This window comes from Lynx canadensis, chromosome D1, assembly GCF_007474595.2.
Source record: "Lynx canadensis isolate LIC74 chromosome D1, mLynCan4.pri.v2, whole genome shotgun sequence".
NCBI lineage: Eukaryota > Metazoa > Chordata > Mammalia > Carnivora > Felidae > Lynx > Lynx canadensis.
Genome location: NC_044312.2, coordinates 9,382,413 through 9,407,272, shown reverse-complemented (window position 1 = coordinate 9,407,272; position 24,860 = coordinate 9,382,413). Strand labels below are relative to the sequence as shown.

At 49.6% G+C, this 24,860-nt stretch overlaps 1 protein-coding gene across 1 annotated transcript; it reads left to right on the top strand.

Moving 5' to 3' along the window:
• Positions 1-112: 112 nt before the first annotated feature.
• POU2AF1 (POU class 2 homeobox associating factor 1) lies at positions 113-22,805 on the top strand. Its single transcript, XM_030332220.1, has 5 exons — positions 113-310; positions 18,597-18,727; positions 19,242-19,284; positions 19,369-19,634; positions 22,280-22,805. Exons 1-5 carry the CDS (start codon positions 295-297, stop codon positions 22,592-22,594), a joined length of 771 nt encoding a protein of 256 aa, XP_030188080.1. The 5' UTR covers positions 113-294; the 3' UTR covers positions 22,595-22,805.
• Positions 22,806-24,860: the final 2,055 nt, after the last annotated feature.

Here is a 24,860-nt window from a genome sequence, read left to right as displayed (position 1 = left end):
GTTGTTGTTCAGATCCAGCTGGCTGGCTCTGCGGGTCTGTGGCCGGTGGGCCTCCGAGGGAGCGCACAGTGGGGTGACGGGCGGCCCTGCTACAGAAAAAGCGCCCGGGTACCTGAGGTGGGAGGATGTGACGACGCTGTGCCCCCGCGCAGCGGGGACTCGGGCCTTTAAAAAGCCGAGGAAACAGCCTCTGAGCAGGCGGTGGCTACACTGGAGGAGAGCACACCCAGGTCTCACGTGAAAGCAGCCAAACTGTCTGCTTCAAAGAGAAAAGGCAACATCCTGTCACAGGCCATGCTCTGGCAGAAACGTAAGTGGTTTGACCGTGGCTGTCAGAGCCGTGCAAGCACGGGCAGGGGCCGGGGCTTCACCGGCGAGCCCACCCGGGGACGGGCGAGGGGGTGGTGGCGATGGAGGCACCGGGGGTGCCCGTCCCCAGCCAGGGGGGTGCAGGGGCCAGGTGGGCGACGGAGCCCGGTGGAGAAAGCGACCTGGCAGAGGTGATGCTGATTTTCCAGGCTGGAGGGGAACGAACTAGTGTTCCAAGGTGGGACAGCTCATCGTGTCTCCGCTGCGAGGCATGAATCACTGTGGTGAGGAAAGGGCAGTTCATGATTCACACAACAGAAGAGCCAACTGTGACATTGGTTTGGGGCCGAGAGGGGAAGGCCGTGGGGTCCTTCACATGATTGGCTTTGTTTTTCATCCACGGCTGCCCTGTGGCCTGGGGTTCAATTCCTCGGGCCTGTTGCTGTCTGAGTGACTTAGGTTTCTGCCGAAGGCGTGATTTGTTTGCGTGCGTGCCCTGGGACAATGTGGAAACTTGGCTTTGGTCAGGCGTGCCTCCACTCGCTCCGCTGTCCTGCCTAAGTCACTCTTCTCCGCGCCTTGGTGGCGAGGCCCGTGTGTCCCAGTGCAAAGGGGCAGCGGGTTTATCTTTAACCTTAATGTTTATCCCTGGGGTCGGATGGAACAACTGTGAACTTTACTTTCCATTATGTGGGATCAAACAGAGACTCCTGTTATTAATAATGGAAATCATACAGAGATTATCTACAACATTCCTTTCTTGAAATAACAAAGTCAACTCAACAGCCTCATGAGACTTGAACCTTACCGGGGCTCAGTTCTGTGCTACCTCAAGAGAGAAATATTACCAAAAAAAAATCACTCTGTCTTTTCCAAGGTGCTTGGGTCTTTACAATGCCTTTTAACAAATTCATGTACACCCTACTGCAAGAAAACTTCATATAAGAGAATCTAGATTTACAGAAGATGATACATTGGGGAGTCTTTGTTTATTTTACACAAAGATATTCTCCTGGAGGCCTTGAAGTTCTGAAAATACACCTTCATCGATGAAAACGTAACTTAGAGTCCTTTATCACCAACTCAGTGTTCTCCTTTGTTACTTGTGTAAATTCTCTGGAATTGAACTTGTTAATGTATAATTTGGAGGAGTGATTTCAAAATCTCTCAGACTGCGAGGTCTCATCGTTGATACTAGCAAGATGCAATTTTTTTTTTTTTTTTAAATAAAAAGAGATGAACTTCTATTTGGGCTTGAGAGCTATGGAATCCTTCCACAGCAATTAGAGGTATGCTGATATGGGTGGTGTGCACAGTTACGTGAAGGAAGACCCTGACCTGCAGAGGTAACAGCAGCCGGCCCCACGGGACAGCTATGCAGCCGAGGCAGGCATTATTGTCTTTACTGGAAGCGCTGAGCGTCCATAAGCCCTTACGCTTAGAGCTGAATTGGTGGATTTTATATGAGCCCTTGGGGGACTTCTGCCTTGGTTCCTACCTATTCAGAGTAAGTCATTTTCCTTTTCTTTCTTTCTTTCTCTGTTTCTTTCTTTCTTTCTTTCTTTCTTTCTTTCTTTCTTTCTTTCTTTCTCTCTCTCTCTCTCTCTCTCTCTCTTTCTTTCTTTCTTTAAAGTTTTAGGTTTCTCATATGTAAAATGGGGTAAAAATACTACCTATTCCTCAGAGCTACCCTTACCTTGGTGAGCTGAGATGCCACCATATTGTTGATCGCTGTCGTTTGCCTTCAGTGTCTGGGATACGGGTTGCTTTCCTGCGTTCATGAGCAGCCATATTCCCCCTTTTTGGTTATACACTGCATTTTTCCTTCTCTAATTCCTCTTGTGATATTAGCAGTGGTTTTTGTTTGTTTGTTTGTTTGTTTGTTTTGCTTTTTAAGGGGATGCTGGAGGCATGTTTCTTGCTGACACCCCAGAGGTCGGTCAGGTCCAGCAAAGCCGCATCCTTAGGGAGACTGTATTGTAAACTCCTCATTGGAATAACTGGAGTGAATGGTGTTACAGGTTCGGATGCATACAATCCAAATTCTCTTTAAGTGTCCTTTGGCACCTTAAAGGAAATTAAGAAAGGCCCTGGGCGCCGGACCCCTTACCCTGGATTCAAGTAAAACCTTCCTCCAGGACACTGAGGGGTCATAGGTGACTAGATTCTGTGGGGAAACCGGTAAAAACAGGGCAGCATTGTCAGCCCACTTAGAATCACCTGATGGAAGGGCAGAGTTTGAAATCAGACACCAAGAGTGCTGAAAAGGCACTTTCTTTTTTCAGAAAACACCCTCGGGCCATGATCTGAAATGACTGTACTAGGGGGTTCTGGAAAGGGTTAAGAAAACATCCACTTTGTCAATGTTGCCTCCTCCCTGCCTGGCCCATGATCCCTGTTTTGTGAACGAAATGTGAACACAGACTCTGGTTCAGATCAGCTCGGAAATGCTGACACACAGAAGTGGAAATCTTCGAGTCTCATCCATGGATCTGAGCTTTGCTTGACTGGCCGGTTAGATAAAGAAGTCACGGCACCTGCAGATTCCCTTCTGGGCTCTGCACTTCGTCCTACAGGTCCCGAGTGGATATGAATTCACATCCACCCCAATGAGAGGTCCTTGTTAAGGCCAACTGGCTACAGGGCAGTAGAAACAGCAGAAGCGACGGGGTGAGGCAGGTCTGGGTTTGAAAGTTGGCTCGGCAGCTTAATTATTCAACCTTCTTAGATTCTTAAAAATCTGGAAAATGGGAATTTTAATGCCTGCCTTACAAGGCTTCTGTCAGAGCTAAAGTAGGGAATGTACGTAGTGTTATCAAGTCTCCTGAGCGTGGTGAGAGAGAGTATGTGCTGTCCTGGGATATCTCCCTTGTGTCCATCTGGAAGGATCAGGGTTATGCTAAATTCCTTCCTGTCTCTCCTTTTCCACAATTTGATTAGCAGAGTTAAAAAGACATCACCAAAATATTCTTGAGTGACAGCATCTTTCAAACAATTTTTCGCGGGTCTAAATCAGGGATCTGCAAACCACAGCCTTAGTGCCACATGGGTCCCACTAACTGTTTTTGCAAATAAAATTTTATCAGAGCATAGCCGTGTCTATTCACATATTGCTGGGCTGCTTTTGTTACAACGAAAGAGTTGAGTAGGTGCCATATGACCTACAAAGCCTACAGTATTTACTATCTGGTCCTTTACAGAACATAGTTTGCTGACCTCTGAACTAAAATGATTTGGTTCATACTTTAGATACTCTTTTCCTTAGGTTTCTCTGCGTCCTGGGGTCACACAATGCCAGCGCCAGTGGGAGGTAGAATTTGCAGTCAATTGATTAAGCGATTTGCATAATGCTGAAATTTGATTTGATTGACTTCTTCCTTGAAAGCTATGGAACCGTGTATAATAAACTCAACACCATTTGTTACAAAATGAATGAGTCACATAACTGCTTTTTCTTGTTGTTCTTTGTGTAAGGGAAGGTTTACACGATAATGAAAGGCAGGCTGCCTGATTTTCTTTGAACTGGCTAGTTGCCTTGATACCCCATAGACATGGCCTTGGTGTTTCTTTGCTGTGGTGCCCAGGGAGGCACTTTACGAACAGGAAATGGTTATTAAACTATTATGGCATGAACGTGCCTTTGCTTTCCGACAACTTCAACAGAGCACAGATTCACAAATAGATACATTAGGGTGTCAAAATTGTCATTCACGTAGAACTCTGGATTTTACTCCAGGGTTCCACTAAATAGCCAATTAGAAAAATTTTTTTTCTTGACATTTATTTTTGAGAGACAGAGAGAAACAGAGCATGAGCAGGGGAGGGGCAGAGAGAGGAGACAAGAATCCGAAGCAGGCTTCAGGCTCTGAGCTGTCAGCACAGAGCCCGATGTGAGGCTCCAACCCGCAAACTGTGAGATCATGACCTGAACCGAAGTCTGATGCTTAACCAACTGAGCCACCCAGGCACCCCTGTAGCCAATGTTTTTTAATGTTTATTTATTTTTGAGAGAGAGCACAAGCAGGGGAGGAGCAGAGAGAGAAGGAGACAGAGAATCTGAAGCAGACTCCAGGCTGAGCTGTCAGCACAGAGTCCGACACGGCACTCGAACCCACAAGCCTTGAGATCATGACCTGAGCCAAAGTTGGATGCTCAACTGACTGAGTCACCCAGGCCCTCCAAAATAGCCAATTTTTAAAGGGAAGTGAAAATTCAGTAAAACATAAGAAACGCCTACAGTAGTCATCTACTGTTTGGAAGTCTATCTCTTGCGGGAACTCAGTCAAACTGGTAAGAAGAAGTAATGTAGGTCTGTGCAGTACCTCTAACATTTCTATTGTGTGTTACAACCTTTGCCCACTTAGTAAGCACCTTTACTTCTTACCAAGTTTATGTTGTTGATTCAGTGGTTCTTGTTGATAAGGACAAGTAGGGTCTAAAAGACAGACACAAAGTCACATGCACAGAAGGAAGTAAAGTAAGTGACAAACATCTACCAAGCACACAGATTAACTGGTAAGAAGAGTAATCTTTCAAGGTGGACACTTCCTTCTCCCCGTATTCACTAAAGAAAAATGCCAACTCTGTTTTTCTCTATACCCAGAAAGTTCCCAAGTCAGAGGTTTGGAAATCTCTCCTCCAGTTTAAGTCGGTAAATCCATTCTGTTTTAAGGAACAAAAAGAACCAAGGTTGACTACACTTATTAGCTAAATACCTGGACATTTAATTAGCTTAGAAGTTCTGTAAATTTTTGCTTTTAAACCTTCCCATTACAAAATAAAGGTATTAGGTTCTTTCCTCCTTCTGATTTCTTTCTAAAGAAGTTTATTTGCCTACTGATGAAGATGTCACCAGTTTCTGACTTTGAGCCAACCAAGTCAAGGTTGGTTAATTAAGATTATTAACGTAAGTTTCACATTTATAAAGTACCTGGCAACATTCTAGTTTAATCATTTTTGTAGAACAAATGCTTGAGGAGAGTGGGCTTGCCTGGGATAGAGAGGCTTTCTCTGGAATCTTCGTGTCCCGGTTGTGTGATGGTGTGGCCAAAGCATTGTTCTTTAAAGTTTTTTTTTTTTTTTTATGTTTTCATTTATTTGAGAGAGAGAGAGAGAGAGAGAGAGAGAGAGAGTGAGTGGGGGAGGGGCAGAGAGAGAGAGGGAGACACAGAATCTGAAGCAGGCTCCAGGCTGTGAGCTGTCAGCACAGAGCCCTATGTGGGGCTCAAACTCACGAGCGGCGAGATCATAACCTGAGCTGAAGTTGGACACTTAACCGACTGAACCACCCAGGCGCCCCATGGACAAAGCACTGTTCTTGCAGACAGGAGACGTGGAGTTTACTTTCCAATCTACAGGTAATTAGGTGTGGGGTTACAGGCAAGCCACCTAAGCACCTTATTTTTCAAGTGTTCCAGCTATAAAATGGGACTTGCCCTTTCCTGGCTAAGAGCAGGGAGAGTGAACTTGACTTCATCTTCTTTTTCTAGCTGTAATTTCTGAGCTTTTATGAATGCTCATACCAAATAAATACATGTTTTCAAACCCAAGTCTTTAATTTAGTAGAAGGCACGCTCCCATCTGCACAGAGCAGTGCTTTTCAACCTTGGCTACGCATTGGAATGCTCTGGGGAATTCAAGAATTCCTAATGCCCAGGTCCCAACCCGAGGGTTCTCATTAAATTGCCCTGGGCATTAGATTTTCAAACCTTCCCAGGCAATTCTCATGTGCAGTCAAGGTGAGAACGACTGAGCTGGAGGTTACAGGGGACGGCTTCTAATATCCTTCGGACATTGCAGTGCCGTGGGCAGGACACGTTCCATCCTGTTCACAGGGGTACGTACCAGCTATGGGGCATGGAGTACTTACTTGGTGCCTTGCACTGTGTCACATGTTCTGTCGCATCAGACTGATTACATTTGGTTGCTAGTGAGGAGACCTGAAACAACGTGGATTTGAATAAGACAGCGGCATTCGCTCTGTCACACTGAGCAAGTCCACAGCAGGCTGTGCAGGACGGTATGCAGACTCTACGGTCCCAGCGACACCTCTGGCTACTTCTGTCTTTCCGGTCTGTTGTCCTTGGCATGCAACTTTGTCAAAGTTGCTTTGTGGTTGTGCCACTTTAACTCCAGCCACCACCTCTGTGTTTTGGACACAGAAGAAGAAGAAAAAAGAAAAAAAAAACAACTCCCCCACCCCCCATCGTGTAGGGTGCTTAAGTCAGAAAGGATAAGGCTGATGTTGGGTGTGGCAGTGGCCAGTCTTTGCCACACTTTGGATGTATTATCTCACTTAATCCTCAGAGAAACTCTGAGAGGCAGGTTCTGTTTCAAGCTCCATTTCCTGGATGAGAAAATCTGAGCTTAAAGATTAGGTTAGTAACTCACGCTGAATATTGTCTTACAAAGCTGTCCTGTGTCCCCGCCACAGGGCTCGGCTCACTCCCGGGGCTCAGAAGGGTGCTCTTGGTAAAGGCACAGGCCTTCCGCGTGAGATAAAGGAATGGACACCCGATGGCAAAAATCAAGTACGGCAGCTGGCAGACTGATGTTCATACTTCACGCCCTCATTCTGATGCGTGCGTTTCATCTAACTTACTGAAAGAAATAAGGTCTTTGCTTCCTTACCTCCCGCACCGGGCTCTTTGCACACATTTCAGCTGCAATGGGAGGGCTCAACGCGGAGAGAGTGACCCAGAATCTCCCCCTCCTGCCAACGTGCAGCCCATCTGTTTTCCGGGCAGCACTGATGGAAGAGCTGTGTGGCAGCCTGAGCTGGGACCCAAGCTTCTGCCTCGTCGGCACTGCCTTCTTTTTGAACTATCTAGACTTTGGAAGAGTCAGGCTGTCCGTTCACACACGCGTGTGGTGTGGTGTGGAAAGCAACATCTAGAGAGTAGGGGTTTATTTGGAATCAGAGTGCCGTCTCTGTTCTTTCTATGCCGTTAGCGGTTTAAAGTTTAGCCTCTAGTGCAGACAGATCTGAGTTTGAGTCCCAGGTTTATGCCTCACTTTGTTGCCATTTCCTTAAGTATATAATGGGGCTGTAGCTCTTACCTCACAGGCTGTGGTACGTGTTTACTACTGTGCTTTGCATTAAGTCAATGCTCAATAATAAATATTAGTTACTATTCTTAATTTCCCGCTCCCTCTCGCTCTACATCTGAGAACAAAGCTGATGCGGCTAATTATAGATCGTAATTTGTGTGGCCTCTGAGTTCTGCATTTCTTGTGAAATAGCAGGGCGGCACATTTCCAGTCTTGTAATTTGTGGTGGGGCTAGTGATCAGGGCTAAGGCCGATGGTGAAGCTGGCCATTCTGTGACCAAACTTGGAACTTGGGCCACAATTTTCAATCACGCCTCATCAGGCGGCGGGCTCATACTGACTGACCAATTGTGTTTGTTTTTTTTTAATTCACAAAATTGGACTGAGGTGTTTATAATCTAGCCGTCAGGAGAATGACCCTTGAATTTTTCAAGAAATGGCACAATGATACCGAAAACTGAAACACCAGTGTGCTGCCTTTCTTAGTAATGGTTTCATCAGTATCACTTTCTGGGAAGAACAGGCAGCCAAAGAGGTATAAACCAGAGATATTCTCAGACCAGGTGTTGGGACCAAAAAGGATCTGACCACACGTGAGAAAAGCTGCATTCCTCTTTAATCCTCTAGAAAGACTCATATATTTAATTGGAAGGTAGGAAGCAAATATACAAAGATTGTTATAAATTTCCAGGACTGAGAAATGCTGGGGAGATAGAAAAGAGAGAAAAAAAAAAGGGAGACAAGAGAGTTGAAAGTTCGAATGCTGGATGAAAGCAACACCAATTCAGGAAAGAAAGGCATGGAAGGAAAATCAATCACCCGTGTGTCATCCTTTGTGTGGGGACATCCACCCAATAATGGAATTATTCCTAGTAGGGAAATCAAGCGATGAAATAAATTATCTTCAGCAGTGGGGGGTGGAAGATGGAATCAGGGAAGGTATCCTGAAGCATGTGGCATTGGATATGGATCTTCAAGAATAAATGATAAAACGATAGTCAGACTTCTTGTTTAGAACTTGGGCGAGGAAGAAGCCTATGAGGGATATAACATGTGAGCATTAGGAAGAAAATCCGAGGATGTGTAGGCTGGTGTTTACAACATTTTTTTTTTTTTTTTTTTTTTTTTTTGGCACAAACCTCTTTATTCAAACCAAACCTACTGCAGAACTCCAATATAGAAATAAAAATGGAGCCATTTGGGGAGGATATTGAAGCTCTGACTGCTTATTCATCCCCAGACTCTCCTACTCCCTTCCTGTTGTTGGCCATTCCAGGTGCCTTTACTGTATTCCAAAGTTCTTTAGGTCATAGCTGGACAACCATGACCTGGACCCATCCTCCACTCATTCAGCAAGATTCCTCATAGCTGGTCTTAAGTCCTTGGGTTAAATACTTCCAGGGTGAAGGCTACACTCCCAAAGCAAAGTGAGTCACTGTGAAGCATGTTGTATTGGTCTCCATTAAGCTCTGAAACTGTGAAGGTCATATTTTCAGTCTATGTGGGTATCTTGTGAACAAAGAAGGGCATCTGTTCCTCAAAGATTGACCTGGTGACTCCTCTCCCTGGCTTGCTATTCTAGCAACTTCATGAGGGAATGCCCCACGTCATGAGGCATGGTTAGTAAACCAGAGATTTGGCAAAAAAGCTCATCTTGACTGCCAGTTATACCTCACATCGTGAATCGATTATAAGGTCTAATTTCACTCACAGGGGCTCTGCCCCAGGCGTTGGGGTTGGAGCATTTGGATCTGACCCCAAATGTACAGCTGGTGTTGGGTCTGAAGAGTCTTCCTCCAGGGAAGTGGTCTTGGGAAAATTTGATTTCCTTAATCTCTTTGGTCTGGAAAATCTCAAACTAGATATTATTTAAATCAACGAACAAACCATTGGATTTCTTCTCCTCTAGCTGCCTGACCATAGGTTTTTCCTGTTCTTGATCAGACTGTCAATTCTAGATTCAGCCTCCAGGTCGTAATCTAGTAAGGAAAGATATATCTGTCTCCTCTGCTCAGTCTCTTCACTTTGGTGCTACCTTGCTACAAAATTTGGGTAGACACCTTGGGTTGGCTCATCCCCGTTACGGTCTTGTGCTCTCAGTGTAGACCCTCTCTCTCCCCATTCTGATTCCTGTTTCTCTTGATAATGCTAAGGCAATGCTCCCAGTATGTCAACTGGAAGTCTGCCTTGCTCTAAAAGGTGATAAAACTTCCCTCCCTGACCACCGAAGAGCCTTCCCATTCACACTGCCATGTTTCCAACCCATATGGGATATGTGCTCCTAGATTTCTGGCCCTGTGGAGAAGTACCATGACCATGGTCTCAGTCATGGCTCTGTCTCTGTCCTTTGGGAGATACACGGAAATTCCTTGAGGGGCTGTATCTGAGGTCAGGACAAGGACATGCCATCTTACTCTGTCTGTCTCTCAGAAATCTCCCAGGTGCTCCTTCCTGGCATTCTTTAAAAATTTAAATCTACCACAAACGTACTCCTCTACTGGCTTCTGAAGAAAGACATAAAGGCATCCTTCTGCTCAGCTCATGGTACCTTTAAGAGAGACCAATGCTAGGATTTTGATGTCTCCTGTCCAGGCTTGTTCTGTTTTCAGTTGCAGTCTTTGACCAGTCTCTCTGCAGCATCTTTGCCCCCCCTGTCTCCTAAGCATGGCTCTCCTGCTGCTTGGAGACACCAGGCCCAGATACCTGAGGGATGACTTCCAGGAGCACAATGAAGGCAGGTTGAGACAGGCCTTGCTGGCCACAGACGCTCTGGGTGTGTTGAGGATAGAGACATTCAGTATCAGGACGTAGCAAGACAAGAGAAGTTAGAATCACCACACAAGGATTAGCTACTTCCCTGATGAGCGAGGGGCTGAGGTCACAGGAGAAATAGCCATTTGTTGAACACCTGTTATGTACTAGGTGCTTAACTGTGTTAATTTCATCCAATCCTCATGATAATCCCATGAGATGGATATCATTACTCTCATTCAGCAAATAGGGAAACTGAAGCACATACAATGTTAAATGATTTGGCAAGGGTCACACAGTGATAAGCTATGTAGTAGGCTTTCCAAACTAGGTCTGCTTGAGTCCCAACAGCATCATGCCACTTTTCAAGGCCAAGGATTTTAGGGTTCCGTTAGATGCTTCTTCCCCTCCCCACTGAAAGAAGTCCACCCTTAGATGGAAGTGGATTTTTACTTCACTGGGAGCAGTTGTATCCTGACTCAAAAGCTCCTGCAAATATGAATCTCAGGAAGTTAGATTTGAGATATAGAACCTCTGGAGCCAGCCAATTTCTATCTCAGAATCTGAGTTCCTAGGACTGGCCTTCCATGGGCTAATCAGCCAAGATAGGATAAGACCAGCTGGTGTAACATCTTTGGAGATCATCCAGGACCCCTAGGCTGGGGGTGGACCCTGAACATCTGGAACTACTTTGTGTGTCTTGGGCAGGACTTACATTCATGGTGTGGGCTGAGCCTGACCCCAGACTAGTTTCTCTGCCTCAGAAGGAGAACAACCATGCCTCTTGCACTGTCCCCTTTATATAGCCCCTACAGACTGGGGACCCCCCTTTGCTGCTTAAGTAAGTCCAAGTAAGAATAAAGTGGTGGTGGAAACCAGCCAAACAAGCTAAAACACTTCAACTGTGAGGCACTTGCAGCTCTGTCATTGTTTGTAATTCTAGCTTGTGCATTTATTCAATTAATGTCGATATCCCACTAGACTAGACGGTGAGCTCCATGATGGTTGGGACCTGGTTTACTCTGCTTAGTGAGTATTTGTTCAGGGCTCTCCTAGTCTTGTCCTCTGCACTGGGACCCAGTGTATCTCAGATGGGAGCACTTTCTGCTCTGGTGAGCCGGGTTTCTGTAAGAGACAGGCAGATGCAGCTGGTTTCTCAGGTGGACCTATCCACTGTCATTTCAGTCGAAAATACCAAAAATAAAACTTTGCGGGGAATTGTTTGGGCCTCTCAGTTCTCGTCACTCATGTGAGCACACTGCTGGTAAGCTTCTCATGGACTTCTTTTTCACGTCTCAGATGGGAAACACTATTTCTTGGGGAAATTGGCAGTCAAAGGAGACTGGATCAGGGTGGTCCAATCCCAGACTCCAACGAGAGGAATGAGGGTCAGAACCTGGCAGGGGACATTTGGTGACTGACCTCCAGGGTTACCCAGAGAGATAAATGGACTTGCCCAGGCAGAGGACAGGCAGGTGATGAGGCAGAAATGGACTGTGCTTGGAATCAGAGGTCCTGGGTTTGGCTGATGACAAAGCTATTTACGAGTGTGGACTTGGGCAAGCCACTTAACATCTCTGGGCATCGTGTTCCTCATCAGTGGAAAGGAGGGTGAGAGGGAGACCGACCCTGCCTATTTCAGGAGTTGTGGTGAGGCCACACTTGAAATCATTTGTGTCAAGGCTGTGTGAGTCACAGAACATTGTGTGCAAAGGTGAGCATGGTGATTTCTGAGTTCCTGGGGGCTAAGCTCACGACCAGGAAACACAGGCCCGAGTCTCCACAAAGAAGAGGCAGAACACAGACACTGTCTCTGGGAGTAGAGAGAGCAACCCAAGAGCATTGCGTGGTCTGCTTGTTCTGCTGGAGGTTTGGAGGGAGGATGGACGTATGGTGTGGAAGGCCCTGAGAGTCCTCGGGGGAAGGATGTCTCCGCAGCGGTGCCCATGAAGAGAGTCTGAAGGCTCTGGCACTAGCAGCCTTTTGGCTGACCTCTCCCAAGGTCATGGAGTGGGACATCCAGAACTTTGGGACAGTCCAGGTAATATTGAGGCTGTGGAATGGGAACACCTCATGCAGGAACCTGGTGGAAGAGAGCAGACTGCAGGAAAACTAGCTCTCTGCTTAAGCCTAACATAACCTGAGAGCAGTGTGGTGACCCTGGGTATTCATTCCAGGCTGACTGAGGCTTCCCTTCAACAGGGATCACTCGGCCCCTAGACCCCTTTGGTCAGGGACTCTGAACAAACCTCTGTGGTCACCCCAGATGTACTTTAGGAGCCTTTCCTGGCTCTCTCAGGTCGTCAGCTCTAGGTCCTTTTGGCCCGCCCAGGTCTGTGGCTGTCCTTCATCCTTTCCCAGTGACCTGCCTCTGTGGGGCTGATGGAAGTATGCCTCTTAGAATGGAGACAAAGAGAGAGGAAATGTCACTACTTTTCCCTTTCCTTCTCTGATGAGGCCAGAGAGCCCAAGATCACCTGCCATCTTAGAGCTCTCCTGGTGGAGACGTACCAGTCTACACATCAAGATGCCACGACTTACTCCTTTTCGGCTGCCTCAGCAGCCTTACAAGCAACACCAGATTGTAATTCGGTTGAGGTTCTACTTTCTCATATCTTCTAAACACCTGCAAAGGCATTTTTTGTCCATCTATCTTTTTCCGCCTCTGCCCTGCGTGTTATCCAGATTGCTAGAACGTATGAGTGACGTGGTGATACCTCCTAGCAGCAGGGCCCTTTCAGTTCAAACACCAGTGAGTGGAAAGCCCACATTTACATGCGCATGAAATCTCTTTGTTGGAGTCCATTAAAAAAAAAAAAAAAAAGTAAACAGCAATCCAGTGTAAATTGGGCGGGAAAGCTTTTCTGTAGCGTGTCAAGTCCAATCTTTGGCCAAAGCCCAAGTTCTTGCTTCCTGTTTGGAAAAAACTCAGCCATTGTCCATGAATGGAAAGAACAAATTTGAAAACTTTGACTCAGATCTTCACCAGAAGAGGAACATTCACATTAGTGTTTCAATTAAGGATGTGGATAATCCTTTAGCCACATGAGCTAAACTTTCCCAGGCGCCCTCAACTACCTTAGGCAGAGAACACAAACACACTTCTCTACGTTAGAGTGAAAAGTGTCAGCAACTTTTATGACTTTGTTTTCACTTAGAAGCTAGGACAAGTTTGTTAGCCCTGGGCTTGAATTCCTATTGTTCACGTATTTGTTTTTGGTTTTGCTACAAGTGAAGAGAAAATTATTTGTATTTCTCCTTAGTGGATCTTTAAAAAAATAATACTGAAGGTTCAACAGCAAAAGAGAATAATGTTTACCGAGGTTACTTGGAGTGATCAATAGTGTGTCATGTGTCCTTCTGGGCTAGGAAGGTTTTGTCTTTCAAAATGGCCTTGTGTGGCTGCAGGAGGGAGGTTCAGCCAGTCAGTTGTAAATGGAAAGCACTTTCAGCGAGGTAGATAGTCGGCATGAGCGAGATGGGTTCCTCTTCCGGGTTCCTTGATGGTAGAAATGTAGGCTTACCCTGGATCCCAACTAGCCCTTACAGCAGCGGTCCTATCTGCTGTTGAACTTACTGCCTGGCCCTGGCGGCTCGCAAGAAACCTGTAACAGGACAGCGGCTAGGAGAAGCGTCTTCTTTCAAGAGGACCCTCGACACCGTTCTAGGTAGCACCTGGCTGATGAAGGCTCTCTGAAAGCTGACTGGAGGAGAAGTTACAGTGACAAACGCCCGGGTGTGAGCTCCACCAGGAGCCATGAGGAGGGACCTATCTCCTTAGCTTCCTCACTGTGGCGTGAATGTGGTTTACACGGGGCGATTAAATAAACAAGTGCTGACAATTTTGCATATGTCCTCGGTGATATTTATTATCCCTTCTTCAGGGAACTGGAGGGCCGCGTTTATTTAAATGAGTAGCACCCATATGCTTCCTAAGCTCGGGGCGAACACACACGATGCCCGCAGGCAGACAGAGCACTGCCGGAAGTGACCCGTCGGCTTGATCTGTCATGGTCTGTGCCCTCCAGTGGAACGACAGCTGCAGGGCTCTTATTTTTGTGACGTGGAGCCTGGCCGGCTGTGTGGCAGGGGGAACTGAAATGTCTTCTGCTGACTTTTTATACCTTCAGATTTTTTTCATCGCTTATTTTGGAAAAGGAAAGCCCTCCCTGGGGCCAAAGTTATAGGTTTTTCTGTAAACGAGTTTTGTGGGGTTTTTGGTGTTGTGTTTTGTTTTGTTTTGTTTTTTTCCCCCAAACCCCATTGGCGACTGACTTCCAGTGGTGGGAAGCAACATGGCTGAACGTTACTCGCCCTGAGGAAAGGAGATTCCCAGCAAAGGCCAAGAGGCTCATGTTTAGGTGGAAAGATTTTTCTCAGTGACGGACACTTGGCTGCTCCCAGGAGACTTAACGGGCCTTCGACCACAGGAGAAATGGTGAGGAGGCTTCAGGCTTTCAGGACAAGCTGCCGTTTGGTCAGGGGACTCCTAACACTTCTGGTCAACTCTACTCTGGGAAACTGGACCGGGTAGCATCATTTTGATCTCCTGCTTTCTTTTCTTTGTCTCTTATTTATTATTAAGAAATTATTTTAAGAATCTTAAAAATGTTCTTCTCAGTATTCTAGTCTAGTTGTTTTAAAGTGGCTCCGTTCAGGGATCCCCACGCCCCCAAGGCAAAGCAATCTCGATTTCAGACAAATTTCTTTACCTCTTCCAAATTTTTATGCTGGTTTCTCAGGCTGGTGGCGGTGTCGGGGGGGGGGGTACAGTGTTTACCGCAGAATTAGAAACGTTTATTGTTGCTTTACAAAGGTTGGTGTGAAAAGGACTAACTGCAGGTTTTGGCTTTGCAAATAGGCTTGGCCACTGGGGTCCTTGGGGAATTGTCCTGAGGCTTCTGATTCTGGTATTTCACGGTCACTTTGCAAAGACACCGGCTGAAGCACCCTCGAGCACTCAAACATGCGCACTGGCAGTCAGTTCCTGGATTCCTTGGCAGCTGGTTGTGGGCTGGTAGGTGGGGAGGCAGCAGGTCCTTGAGAGCTCTGGGAGTTTTGCACTAGGAAGAGGTGGGGACTTAGAAACTGCTCTCCATATGGTCCTTGTGCCAGGGCACACCTGTTGACACTGTGGCTTCTAAGGAAGTCCAGACATCAGAGGGTGATGCCCTCGGCTCACAGCACCTCCCCCAAGCCCTCTTTGTTCATTGATTCAAAAACAACAGGAGGCAGGAAGCCCTCCCTTGACAAGATCCTGGAAATGCCCAGCTGGCCCCTTTGCAGCCAAGTGTTCGATGTGTCCACTTCCTGGGAGGGAGCGGGTGGGGAGTCCTCTGGGCCCTTCCCCACAAGCGTACATGCAAATCAGAGAGGGTTAGCCGTATACCTGTCTTTGGTCTGGACTGAGATGTGAGCACGTGGGATGGAGCCTTTCTTGCCCCTCAGCTGAATTAAGAGTGTGGCCACCGTGCTTAGACCCCCAAATAACCCTGTCCCCTGAGTTTCTTCCGAGTGTGCAATGCCTCAGGCTGCACTCGTGCCTAAGAATAGCTGGAAACCCAGCTGCAGACAAGTGTGGTCTGATATGGGCGCGAATAAAGCCACTGTGGGTGACTGAGAATGAGTGAACAGAGTGTGGGAGGGCAGGCGCCCCTGTTTGCTGCCATGTGGGGCCCCACCTGGGGTCTGTGGCCAATGCTGGGCATCACTGATCATGAGAGAAAGTGGCACAAGGAACCCTTGTAGGAGTGAGGCACCCAGAAGGAGGGTTAGAAGGATTCAGAACATGTCATTAAGAAATAGCTGGAAGAACGGATATGCATTCAGACTACAGGGGACCTGGTATCTGCCTTCCGATGCTGGAAAGGGATACGACTCCTGCTGACACTATTAGCTCACGTGTATTTAATGCTTGCTGAGCACACGCTCTGTTGCAAGCATTTACCTGGAATTCTCAAGCCTGCCAGGTATGTGCCATTATGATCTTCATTTGCAGAGGTGAGAAGGCCGTCAATGGATTCTGAACGGCGAGTTTCATCGAAGGCAATGCCAGGCAAAATGGCGCTTGTTACCATGCGGCCGGTCAAGCAAGAGGATAGAGCTTCCTGACACTGAAGCTCCCCAGAGGAAGGTGGAAATGGGTGGAGGGAGGGGAAGGAAAGTAGCATCTACCATAGCTGGCCCTGGCCATGGCTTTGAGAACCTCTGGCGTATTATTGCAGGGAATCCTCACAACTACTGTGTGAGATGTGGGTTATTGAGGCCCAGGGGTGTTAAATAAATCATCCGAGACCTTGCCACCAATAAGCGACAGCCCAGTTTTGCATACAGGTATTTTTGGCTCTCAAGTCTGTTGTTAATGCTGCTTTTACGAAGGTGATGGTGCCCAGGTAGTGCTGGGGCACTGGTATGGGGCTGGATCTCTCTGCTCCACACTCTAGTTTCAGTCTGATTTTATGTCGGTTGTAACTGTTTCATTGCATGTCTCTCCCACTAGATGCATGATGCATGTGGGCAGGGGCCATAGCTATCTTGCTCAGTGCTGTATTCCCAGTGCCCAGGGATAGTTGGAAGAATGAATATCAGTTGAGACTCCTTGTTACGATGGGGCGGGGTCGGGGGTGGGGGTGGAATTAAAAAGAGGATAATTTATCTATCAGGACGTTAGAGGGAAACTCTGGTATTCGATTAGGGGTGGTTATCAGTGATGCTAACCCCAGCAGAGCTTCAGAATCACCCGAAAGACTTTTAAAATATAGATTCCTAGGCCCACATCAACCCCCCAGAATCGGAACTACCTGGAAGCAGGGCCTGGGTATCTGCACTGCGTACCACTCCCTGGTCAATTCTGCTACCTGGCCGGGTGAGGAGGCCCCATGGATGCATCTGAGTCTGGGGTTCTCTGTATTATGTGTCCCCGGGGCTCTTGGACACCCCTTTCCCTCCCCCTGCTGCCTCTCTACCTGCTGGGCTTCAAGGCCAACTGCGTGTGTGCCTGGAGCATGGATGGAGGTCTGGTGCCGGGTCAGGCATGAGTTCTTATCAGTTGGGTATTTACTGAGCAAAGTTCAGCCAGGTAGCACTATGGTTCCGGGTTTAATAGATACCTAGGCTTCCAGGCTTTTGATTCAGAGTCCAGGTCCCTGGGACCCTTATCAGTGGATGATAATGGGCTCCCTGTGTGAGTCCCCAGGGCCAGCGCTACTCACTATTCTTGGCTGACCCAGGCCTGCCCTCCAAAGGCCCAGGGCCCTAGACTGTGGGCTGTCTGGGAGGGCAGATGGTCAGTGCCCAGCCATGACTGCTTCTGGCTTGCTCTCCCTGGCCAGGAAGTGCCCGGTTCCAGCTCAGTGCTTTGGTTTCCCAGCTTTGATGACAAAGGGCACAGGGAGCCTTCTCTCTACAGCAGGGCTGGACACTCTCTGGCTGCCGGTGTGTGGATCACCAGTGGGTATTGGTCCTCTGCCCTGGGAGCCACGGAGAATCCAGGAACCGTTCACTGCAGCCCATTCTATGGGTCCAGGAGAGGGGAAGGCAGGGGGTGGGGGGGATGAATGGCAGCACATTCCAAATAATCATCCAACCGGTTAATCAGCAAATCCCTTAGTGAGCTCGCTGTGGACATGCTACTTGGGAAGATATAGAGAAAGAAGGTATAGTATCTCATCTTGAGAAGCTTATCATCCGGTTAGGGGCATACGAAATTTACACCGAAGGATTACTAATTATTATATAGCAGATTGCAAATGTATTAAATGCTTGCTCTGTACCTGTTTTATAGTAAGCATATACTGTGCTCCCCATTTACTAGGTCAGCGACCCCTTATGACATTCGTTTGGTAAGAAATGGCACAGAGAGGTTTAGTAACTTGCCCAGGATCACATAGCTAGAATGTGGCAGGGGCAGATTTCGAGGCCTGTGCCATCCGACTCGGCGTCCCTGCTCTTTTGCCGTCCTCTGCTGCCCCCTATGATGAGCACTAACCAGGCCTGTCTAAGAGGCTGGAGGATGAAGCCACTTCTGTGGGCAGCCGTGGGCCACCAGGAGGGTTGCACTAGTCTTGAGCCAGGGCAAATCAGGAAGCTGAGAAGTGTGAGCGTGAATCTGGAAATCTCAAGTAAAGGTGAGGAGAGGAGAGAAGCAGGAAACCAGAGAAGGCTGAGTAGACCTTCTGGCCAGAGTCAGGGCTTATTAGTCCTTAGTGTGCAAAGTGGTCGGAAAATGGGTTGAGCTGACGCAGCCCAGGACTTTCAGTTGTACGTTAAGTTTACAGGACTGAACTGGTGAGGCAGGAGGGAGCTATAGACGGTCTGGGGCAGGGGGAGTGGCAATACCCGGGGAAATTGTCTAGGAAGTCTCCCGGGTCCTCCCTGCTCAGGCACAGCTGAGGTGAGCCGGCAGACCCTTGAGAAGAGGGGAGCATACGCTGGGGTGGGGGCTCGTCTGAGAGGCCGATGAGCAGCGGCGACATTGTTTTTCGCAGCCTCGGCACCAGAACAGGCCCCGGCTCCACCCCGGCCATACCAGGGCGTCCGTGTGAAGGAGCCAGTGAAGGAACTGCTCCGGAGGAAACGAGGCCATGCCAGCAGCGGGACGGCTGTCACACCTACGGCGGTGAGGGGGCCGCTGCGGCCCGAGTGTGCGCGTGCGGTGGGGTGGGGTGTCCAAAGGGGCCCTGGCTCTAGGCGAGGCTCAGCGAGGCCACAAAGGCAACACGCTGCCAGGTACAGCTGCTGAGGAATGGGCTTAGGGGAGAACAGGTCAGTGATCCCTGGGTAGACCAAGGAGGACTGGGGCCATGGGCTGGCCCCGGTGAACAAAGCCAATGCCGGGGGCCTGAGTGAGCAGATGACTCACACGTCCTGGCGTGAGCTGGGTGTCCCCTTGGGAAGACGACGAGGCCAGTTCCCTACGTGCACAGGCTTCTTGCTAAACGGAAACACGCATCCCCCATAAGTATAGGTGGTGACGGCTGGGACATGACATGGATGTTTTGGTCTCAGGAGGAAGATTCCCCCCCATCACCCCCCAACGTATACTTTCCTCCCCTGGGGCCCTCTGGGCAAGTTTTCTGCAGAGGGCCAGATGGAGAGAGCTGAACACTGATCCTAGTCTCTCCTCCCTCTAGGTGGTGCTGCCCCATCAGCCCCTGGCTACCTACACCACAGTGGGTAAGAGCCCCCCACAGCCCTGGTCCCCTCCAGGCCCCTCGTCTGGGCCACACCTGCAACTCTGTAATTTCCTTCTTCCCACAGGTCCTCCCTGCCTTGACATGGAGGTCTCCGCTTCCACAGTGACAGAGGAGGGGGCCCTGTGTGCCGGCTGGCTCTCCCAGCCGGCCCCGGCCACCCTCCAACCCCTGGCCCCGTGGACACCCTACACGGAGTACGTGTCCCACGAAGCTGTCAGCTGCCCCTACTCGGCTGACATGTACGTGCAGCCCATGTGCCCGAGCTACACGGTGGTGGGGCCCTCCTCCGTGCTGACCTACGCCTCCCAGCCGCTCATCACCAATGTCACGGTACGTCACACAAAAGCATTGCTGCACCAAGGACACCCTTTGGAACCTGGGCTGACTTCCTGACCCCTGATCGTTCTTGCTACTGGTTCTCAGGATAACTGAGTCTTCAAGCCCTTCCTGTCCCGCAGGGAGGCCTGCTCTTCCCATTGACCTTCCGCAAAGAAGGCGGATGGCCTCCCTTGTCGTACGTTGTGCTCTTTGGGGCGGGGATGTTCTCCGGCCCTTCTGCCCTAAATCTCCCCGTGCTGCCCCCAAAGCAGAAGGTCTTGGTTGGAAGTTTCGGTTTTCGGTGAATGGGGGTATCAGGTGAGGTCTGACTGGGGCCTTGCGCCACACCAGGGCTCTCTTTCTATTCCGCTGACTTAGAGGCTGATCGGTCACCTCATAGTGGGATTTGCAACAGGTGACACGACTTTTCAGAAAACTACTTTTGATGAAGTCAGACCCACCTACAGGGTAATTTGTTGAGTCCTGACTCTAGCATCAGATTGCTTGGGTTCAAATCCTTGTCCCTTACTAGCTATGTGATCCTGGACTGAGTAACTTAATTTCTCTGAGCCCCGGTGTCCTCATCTGTGAAATAGGTATATTAACAAGAGGGCTGATGTCAGGCTCAATCGGGATGATGCCCGTGGAGGACTTAACACAGTTCCTGGCATACAGAAAACACTCAATAAATGTTACGTTATGATTGTCTCAAAGTCGGCCAGCAACATTAACCAAGGGCTGCCTTCGAGTGCCCGATGGGAAAGAAAGGACCTGCTCCCCCAGACACAAAGGAAGAGAAGTGGTTTTATGTGAATGGTATCTGTTTGAGCAAAGGAATGGGAATCCCCTAAGCGTTCGGAGGAGGAAAGGTCTATGGGTGTAGCTATATCCGGCCTCAGTTCGGGGAACACTCTGGGGGTGCGAGCTGGGGCCTCAGGAGTAGCTGCAAAGCCCACATTGAGGTGGAACTGGCTTTGGTTCCCCACCTCCCCCCACCCGTTTCCCTCAAGGGTTCAGCGTCGTGCTGTTGCACCTGCCCTTTCATCACCATCCAGGCAAGGGCCCACAAGAGCTCTCCTCCCCCAACCCTACCTGGCTACTCCGCAAACCGGTTGTGGGCATGGATGATGGTGGCTAGAGGAGTGAATTCAACATCTTTCCCAAGCAACTCATTTCCATATCGGGGGCCTTTGGTGGGGGCGGGAAGCGGTGGACGTAATGGTTCTCAGTCATTTCCATCCCAAGGATTTCTCTCATTATTTATCCTTTCATTATCCCCACCTCCTACCTTGAAAGGCTCTGTGTATCAAACAGACCGTATTTATTAAGAAATAATTTGTTTGTTTTGCCGCTTTGTAAATTAACGCATCAAAGCTGGTGAGAGCTACTAGTCAGCACCCCTGATTAGCAGGAGATAAGACCTGTTAAAGCCCGGGGTTGGTGGAATTCTATCCCTGAGCAAAGAAACCTGCAGTCCCCGGTTTCTGACTCCACAAAGTAGGATTTCCGTGGGAATTTTGAAATGCTGGAAACAGTCGGGCTTTGCTGGGAGGCTGGAAGGCCTCTGAGACCCTTCCCAGCTCTGTCATTCTATAGAAAAACACCCTAAAGCCTCGCTACTCGAGCTACGGTCCCCGGACCAGCCACCCTGGCGTCACCAAGGATCTGATGGGACATGCGGAATCCCGGGCCCTACTCCAGACCTCTCGTACCAAAACGGGCATTGTAGTAAGATTCCCAGGGGACCGACATAATCTCTTTTCTAAATGACTCTGTTCCCAGGGGCGGTCGGGGGAGACTTCAGCCTCTCTCACATCATTTCACGCAGAGATCTTCCTCCCCGTCCCTGCTGCCTCAGCTGCGGGAGATGGTCGGAATCCAGGCCCTGCCTCTCTTGCAGGCCTGACCTCAAGTGTGGTTTTATAAAGTGACCTTTATAGTGTGGTTGTTGCCCACGTGAGGGGTATTGTTTGCAGGGCACCTGCGAGAACGGCCGGGGACAGCCACGGGGGCCCAGCTCAGAGACAGAGGAGGATGAGGATGTGGCAGGCACCGGGTTCCCCCAGCGTCTGGGTCGGTCCCGAGCACGTGGGAGATGAGTGGCACCGTGTGGGCGGACCTCAGGGCGGACCACACACCGTGTGTGTCCAGGCGTGACAGCGGCCGCCTGGGGGTACAGCTGCTACCCAGGGGGCAGTCTCGTTAACATGCTGTATTTTCACCAGTTTTTAAGATGTGCATCCCCCCCTCCCCCGCCTCCACAATTTAATATCTCTGAAATTAGGATGGAATTCATATGCAATAAAATCTGGAAAAGCGTCTCCAATTGGCTCAGCCCTGCGATGTCAGTCCTGCTCGTAAGGGACCCCACAGAAGAGAAAAATGGAGGCGGGGGGAGGTGGTGGGAGCCAGGACTTGTAGCTAGTGAGAGTCAGGGGCAGGGATCCAGCTGAAGTTTGCCCGGCTTCTGCTTGGGGGGAGACACCGAGCAGGTGGAAATGGAGCCCCCCACCCCCCCACCCCCCGGGCTGAGAGCGCAGGCAGGGGCCAAGTTGAGGGGGCCGGAGAGCTCTCCACCGGGAGCAGGATGAGCGCGGACGGACGAGCGGATACCCGCGGGGCTGCTAACCCTCGGTCCCTTGTCTTCCCCATCACAGACCAGAGGAGCGGCCGCGCCCACCGTGGGGCCCCAGCTGGAGGGCCCGGAGCACCAGGCGCCCCTCACCTATTTCCCATGGCCGCAGCCCCTGTCCACACTGCCCGCCTCCACCCTGCAGTACCAGCCTCCGGCCCCAGCCCTGCCCGGGCCCCAGTTCGTCCAGCTTCCCATCTCCATCCCCGAGCCGGTCCTTCAGGACACGGAAGACCCCAGGAGGGCCATCAATTCCCTGACCATCGACAAGCTGCTTTTGGAGGAAGAGGATGGCGACGCCTACGCGCTCAACCACACGCTCTCGGTGGAAGGCTTTTAGGGCCTGCTCGCCCGGAGAGTCCTGCTCCCCGGGCCTGGGATTTTACACTGAGCCTGGGATTGAGCCTCAGATTCACACCTGTTGGGAGTAGCTGTCTCACAACTACACTTTCCGCCCTCAACCAGAATAATTGGCTTTCCCTCCTCCCTCCCTCCTCCTCCCTTCTTCCCCCTTGCCTTCCTGCCTTTTCCTCCTTCTCTCCCTCTCCCCTCCTTCCCTGCCTTCCTCCCTCCCCCCTCCTCGCTTCCCCCTCCTCCCTTCCTCCCTTCCTCCCTCCTTCATTTTTTTTTCCATTTCTGTTCCTATCTGAGAAGGGATTACAGACATTTTTGCGGTAATAGCGATGCCAGTGTTGCAAACCCACGTCCCAGGTGCTTTTATTTCTGCCTCATTTTGTTCATTGGAGCAGCAGCTCAGCTGAGCTGTCTTGGGGCCAGTGCCGCCCTGCCCTCTGTCATTTTGAGGTGTATGGGGTGGCCTTGCAGACCCACTGCCCAAGTCCTGGAGCTGTCAGTTCTCACAGTCGATTCTTCGTTTGCTGTTCTCTGCGCTGGCCAGATTTACAGTCTAGGCAGCAGAGTCCCAAGGCCTGGGGCTCAGTTAGGTGGTGGGGGTGGTGTCCCGGGGGAGAAAAATCAACAGCAGAGTGGGTGGGTTGAGGGACAGAGGAGGGAGGGGAACGTTGTGTGTGTGCGCGCGCGCGCGCGCGCGCGCGCGGGCATGTGTTGCGGTGGGGGGAGGGGGAGGAGAAGGTTGGGTGGGGAGAAGGAGGACTAAGGAACCACTGAGCTTCAGATTACTTGGTTATTAAGAAGGAGAATAAACTTAAGAGCAATAATTGCTTCGATTGGTGGTTTTGTCGCTCTCCTTGAGGATGCTTGCAAGGAAAGCCGAGCTCTTATAATCGGGAGGGTTAATACCTCTGATTGCGCCTTCCCACGTGCGGACCCTCCGTGGTGCTCGCTGTGTGCGAACCAAAACTCGTGGGGGCGGGGTCCTCGCTCAGTGCCACACGTGGTTCTTCCGTGTCTTATAAAGAGCCATCATTGTGTGGGACCACAGCCTTCTTCTCAGGCACCTTCCTGGGGGCTTCTAGAAGCTCAGCCAGAAGTACCACTGGGTGTAATTTCAACGGATATTTTCTGGCTGGGGGGCCTCCAAACTGGCTGGTGCTGGAGCACAGCTGTTGCTGGGGGCGTTCATCTCCTGACAGGGGCTGTCATCTGCTGGCTAACCCCATTGTCAGCACTGGGCAGACAGCTTAGTTGGCGGAATCCCTGACGAGGTAATAAACTTTTCTCAGAAACAATGGCCTCTTGGACACATTTTCTTGCCCTTTTAAAATAAAAACTCCAGAAAGTTGTCTTTCATTGGATTTTTTTTTTTTTTCTGCTTTGGGTTTATTTTGACCCAAATGTCTCAGCATCTGCCTAAAATCTCAATACGAATATCCTGAATTATTTTTACTCAGACTTACTCTTTGGATTTAAAAGCGTAAAATTTCAGGTACCGAATTGACATCTTTGTTGGTAGTGACGGCGAGTAGGCAAAGGAGGTTGGGGGGGGGGTGCGGTTTCAGGCCTGTTGGATCAAACACCCTGGTTTCCTTTAAGAAAACACTATGCAAGATTTTTCAGCCTACTCTTGGAGGGCTTGAGAGGACGCAGAAGCAATCTCCGTAGGGGAGTTAAGTTGCCAAAAACTACCAAGGAAATAAAGTACTTTAAGTGTTTGCTAAGATTTGAACAGTGTCTTTTTGTCTCCTTACCTTGAGGTGAAAAGGTCTTGGTTGTAATAACCTCCCTCAGTTTCTTCCTGGGTTTTCCTGCTAAAATGGAAACATGTTAATAAAGATTTGCTCAGACTCCTGTGCCGAAGCGTTTTATTGCTTATCAGATTAATCCCCCTTCACCTGCAGTTCCGTGTCGGGCAGTGTGAGTGTAGGCAGCCGCTTACACCAGTCTTGTTGACTTTGCAACTTGATCTACAGCAAGGGAAGAAGGAACCGGCCCCACCTGCCTGCTGCCCAGCTCCCGCGGGCACAACGTGCGAGGCCCCGTAGCCTTGTCTCCAGGCGAGCGGGGATGTGAGATGATGAAGGAAACCGTTTAACCCTATTGCCCTTCCTGGGTGTTATTCATGCTACATGAGTCAATTCTCGTGATGCTGGGTGTCCAGAGGTAAGTTCAACCACTGGTACCTCCATGTGTCAGAAGCTAGGCCCACAGGAAGCCAGCTCTCAGGGCCAGACATCACAGTGAGAGGG

What these genes read in the sequence shown, in the direction of transcription:
- POU2AF1 (XM_030332220.1), top strand. An exon ending in CGGCTGTCACACCTACGGCG is followed by an intron (nt 18,728 to 19,241) that starts GTGAGGGGGCCG and finishes TCCTCCCTCTAG; the next exon opens with GTGGTGCTGCCCCATCAGCC. An exon ending in CGCTCATCACCAATGTCACG is followed by an intron (nt 19,635 to 22,279) that starts GTACGTCACACA and finishes TCCCCATCACAG; the next exon opens with ACCAGAGGAGCGGCCGCGCC.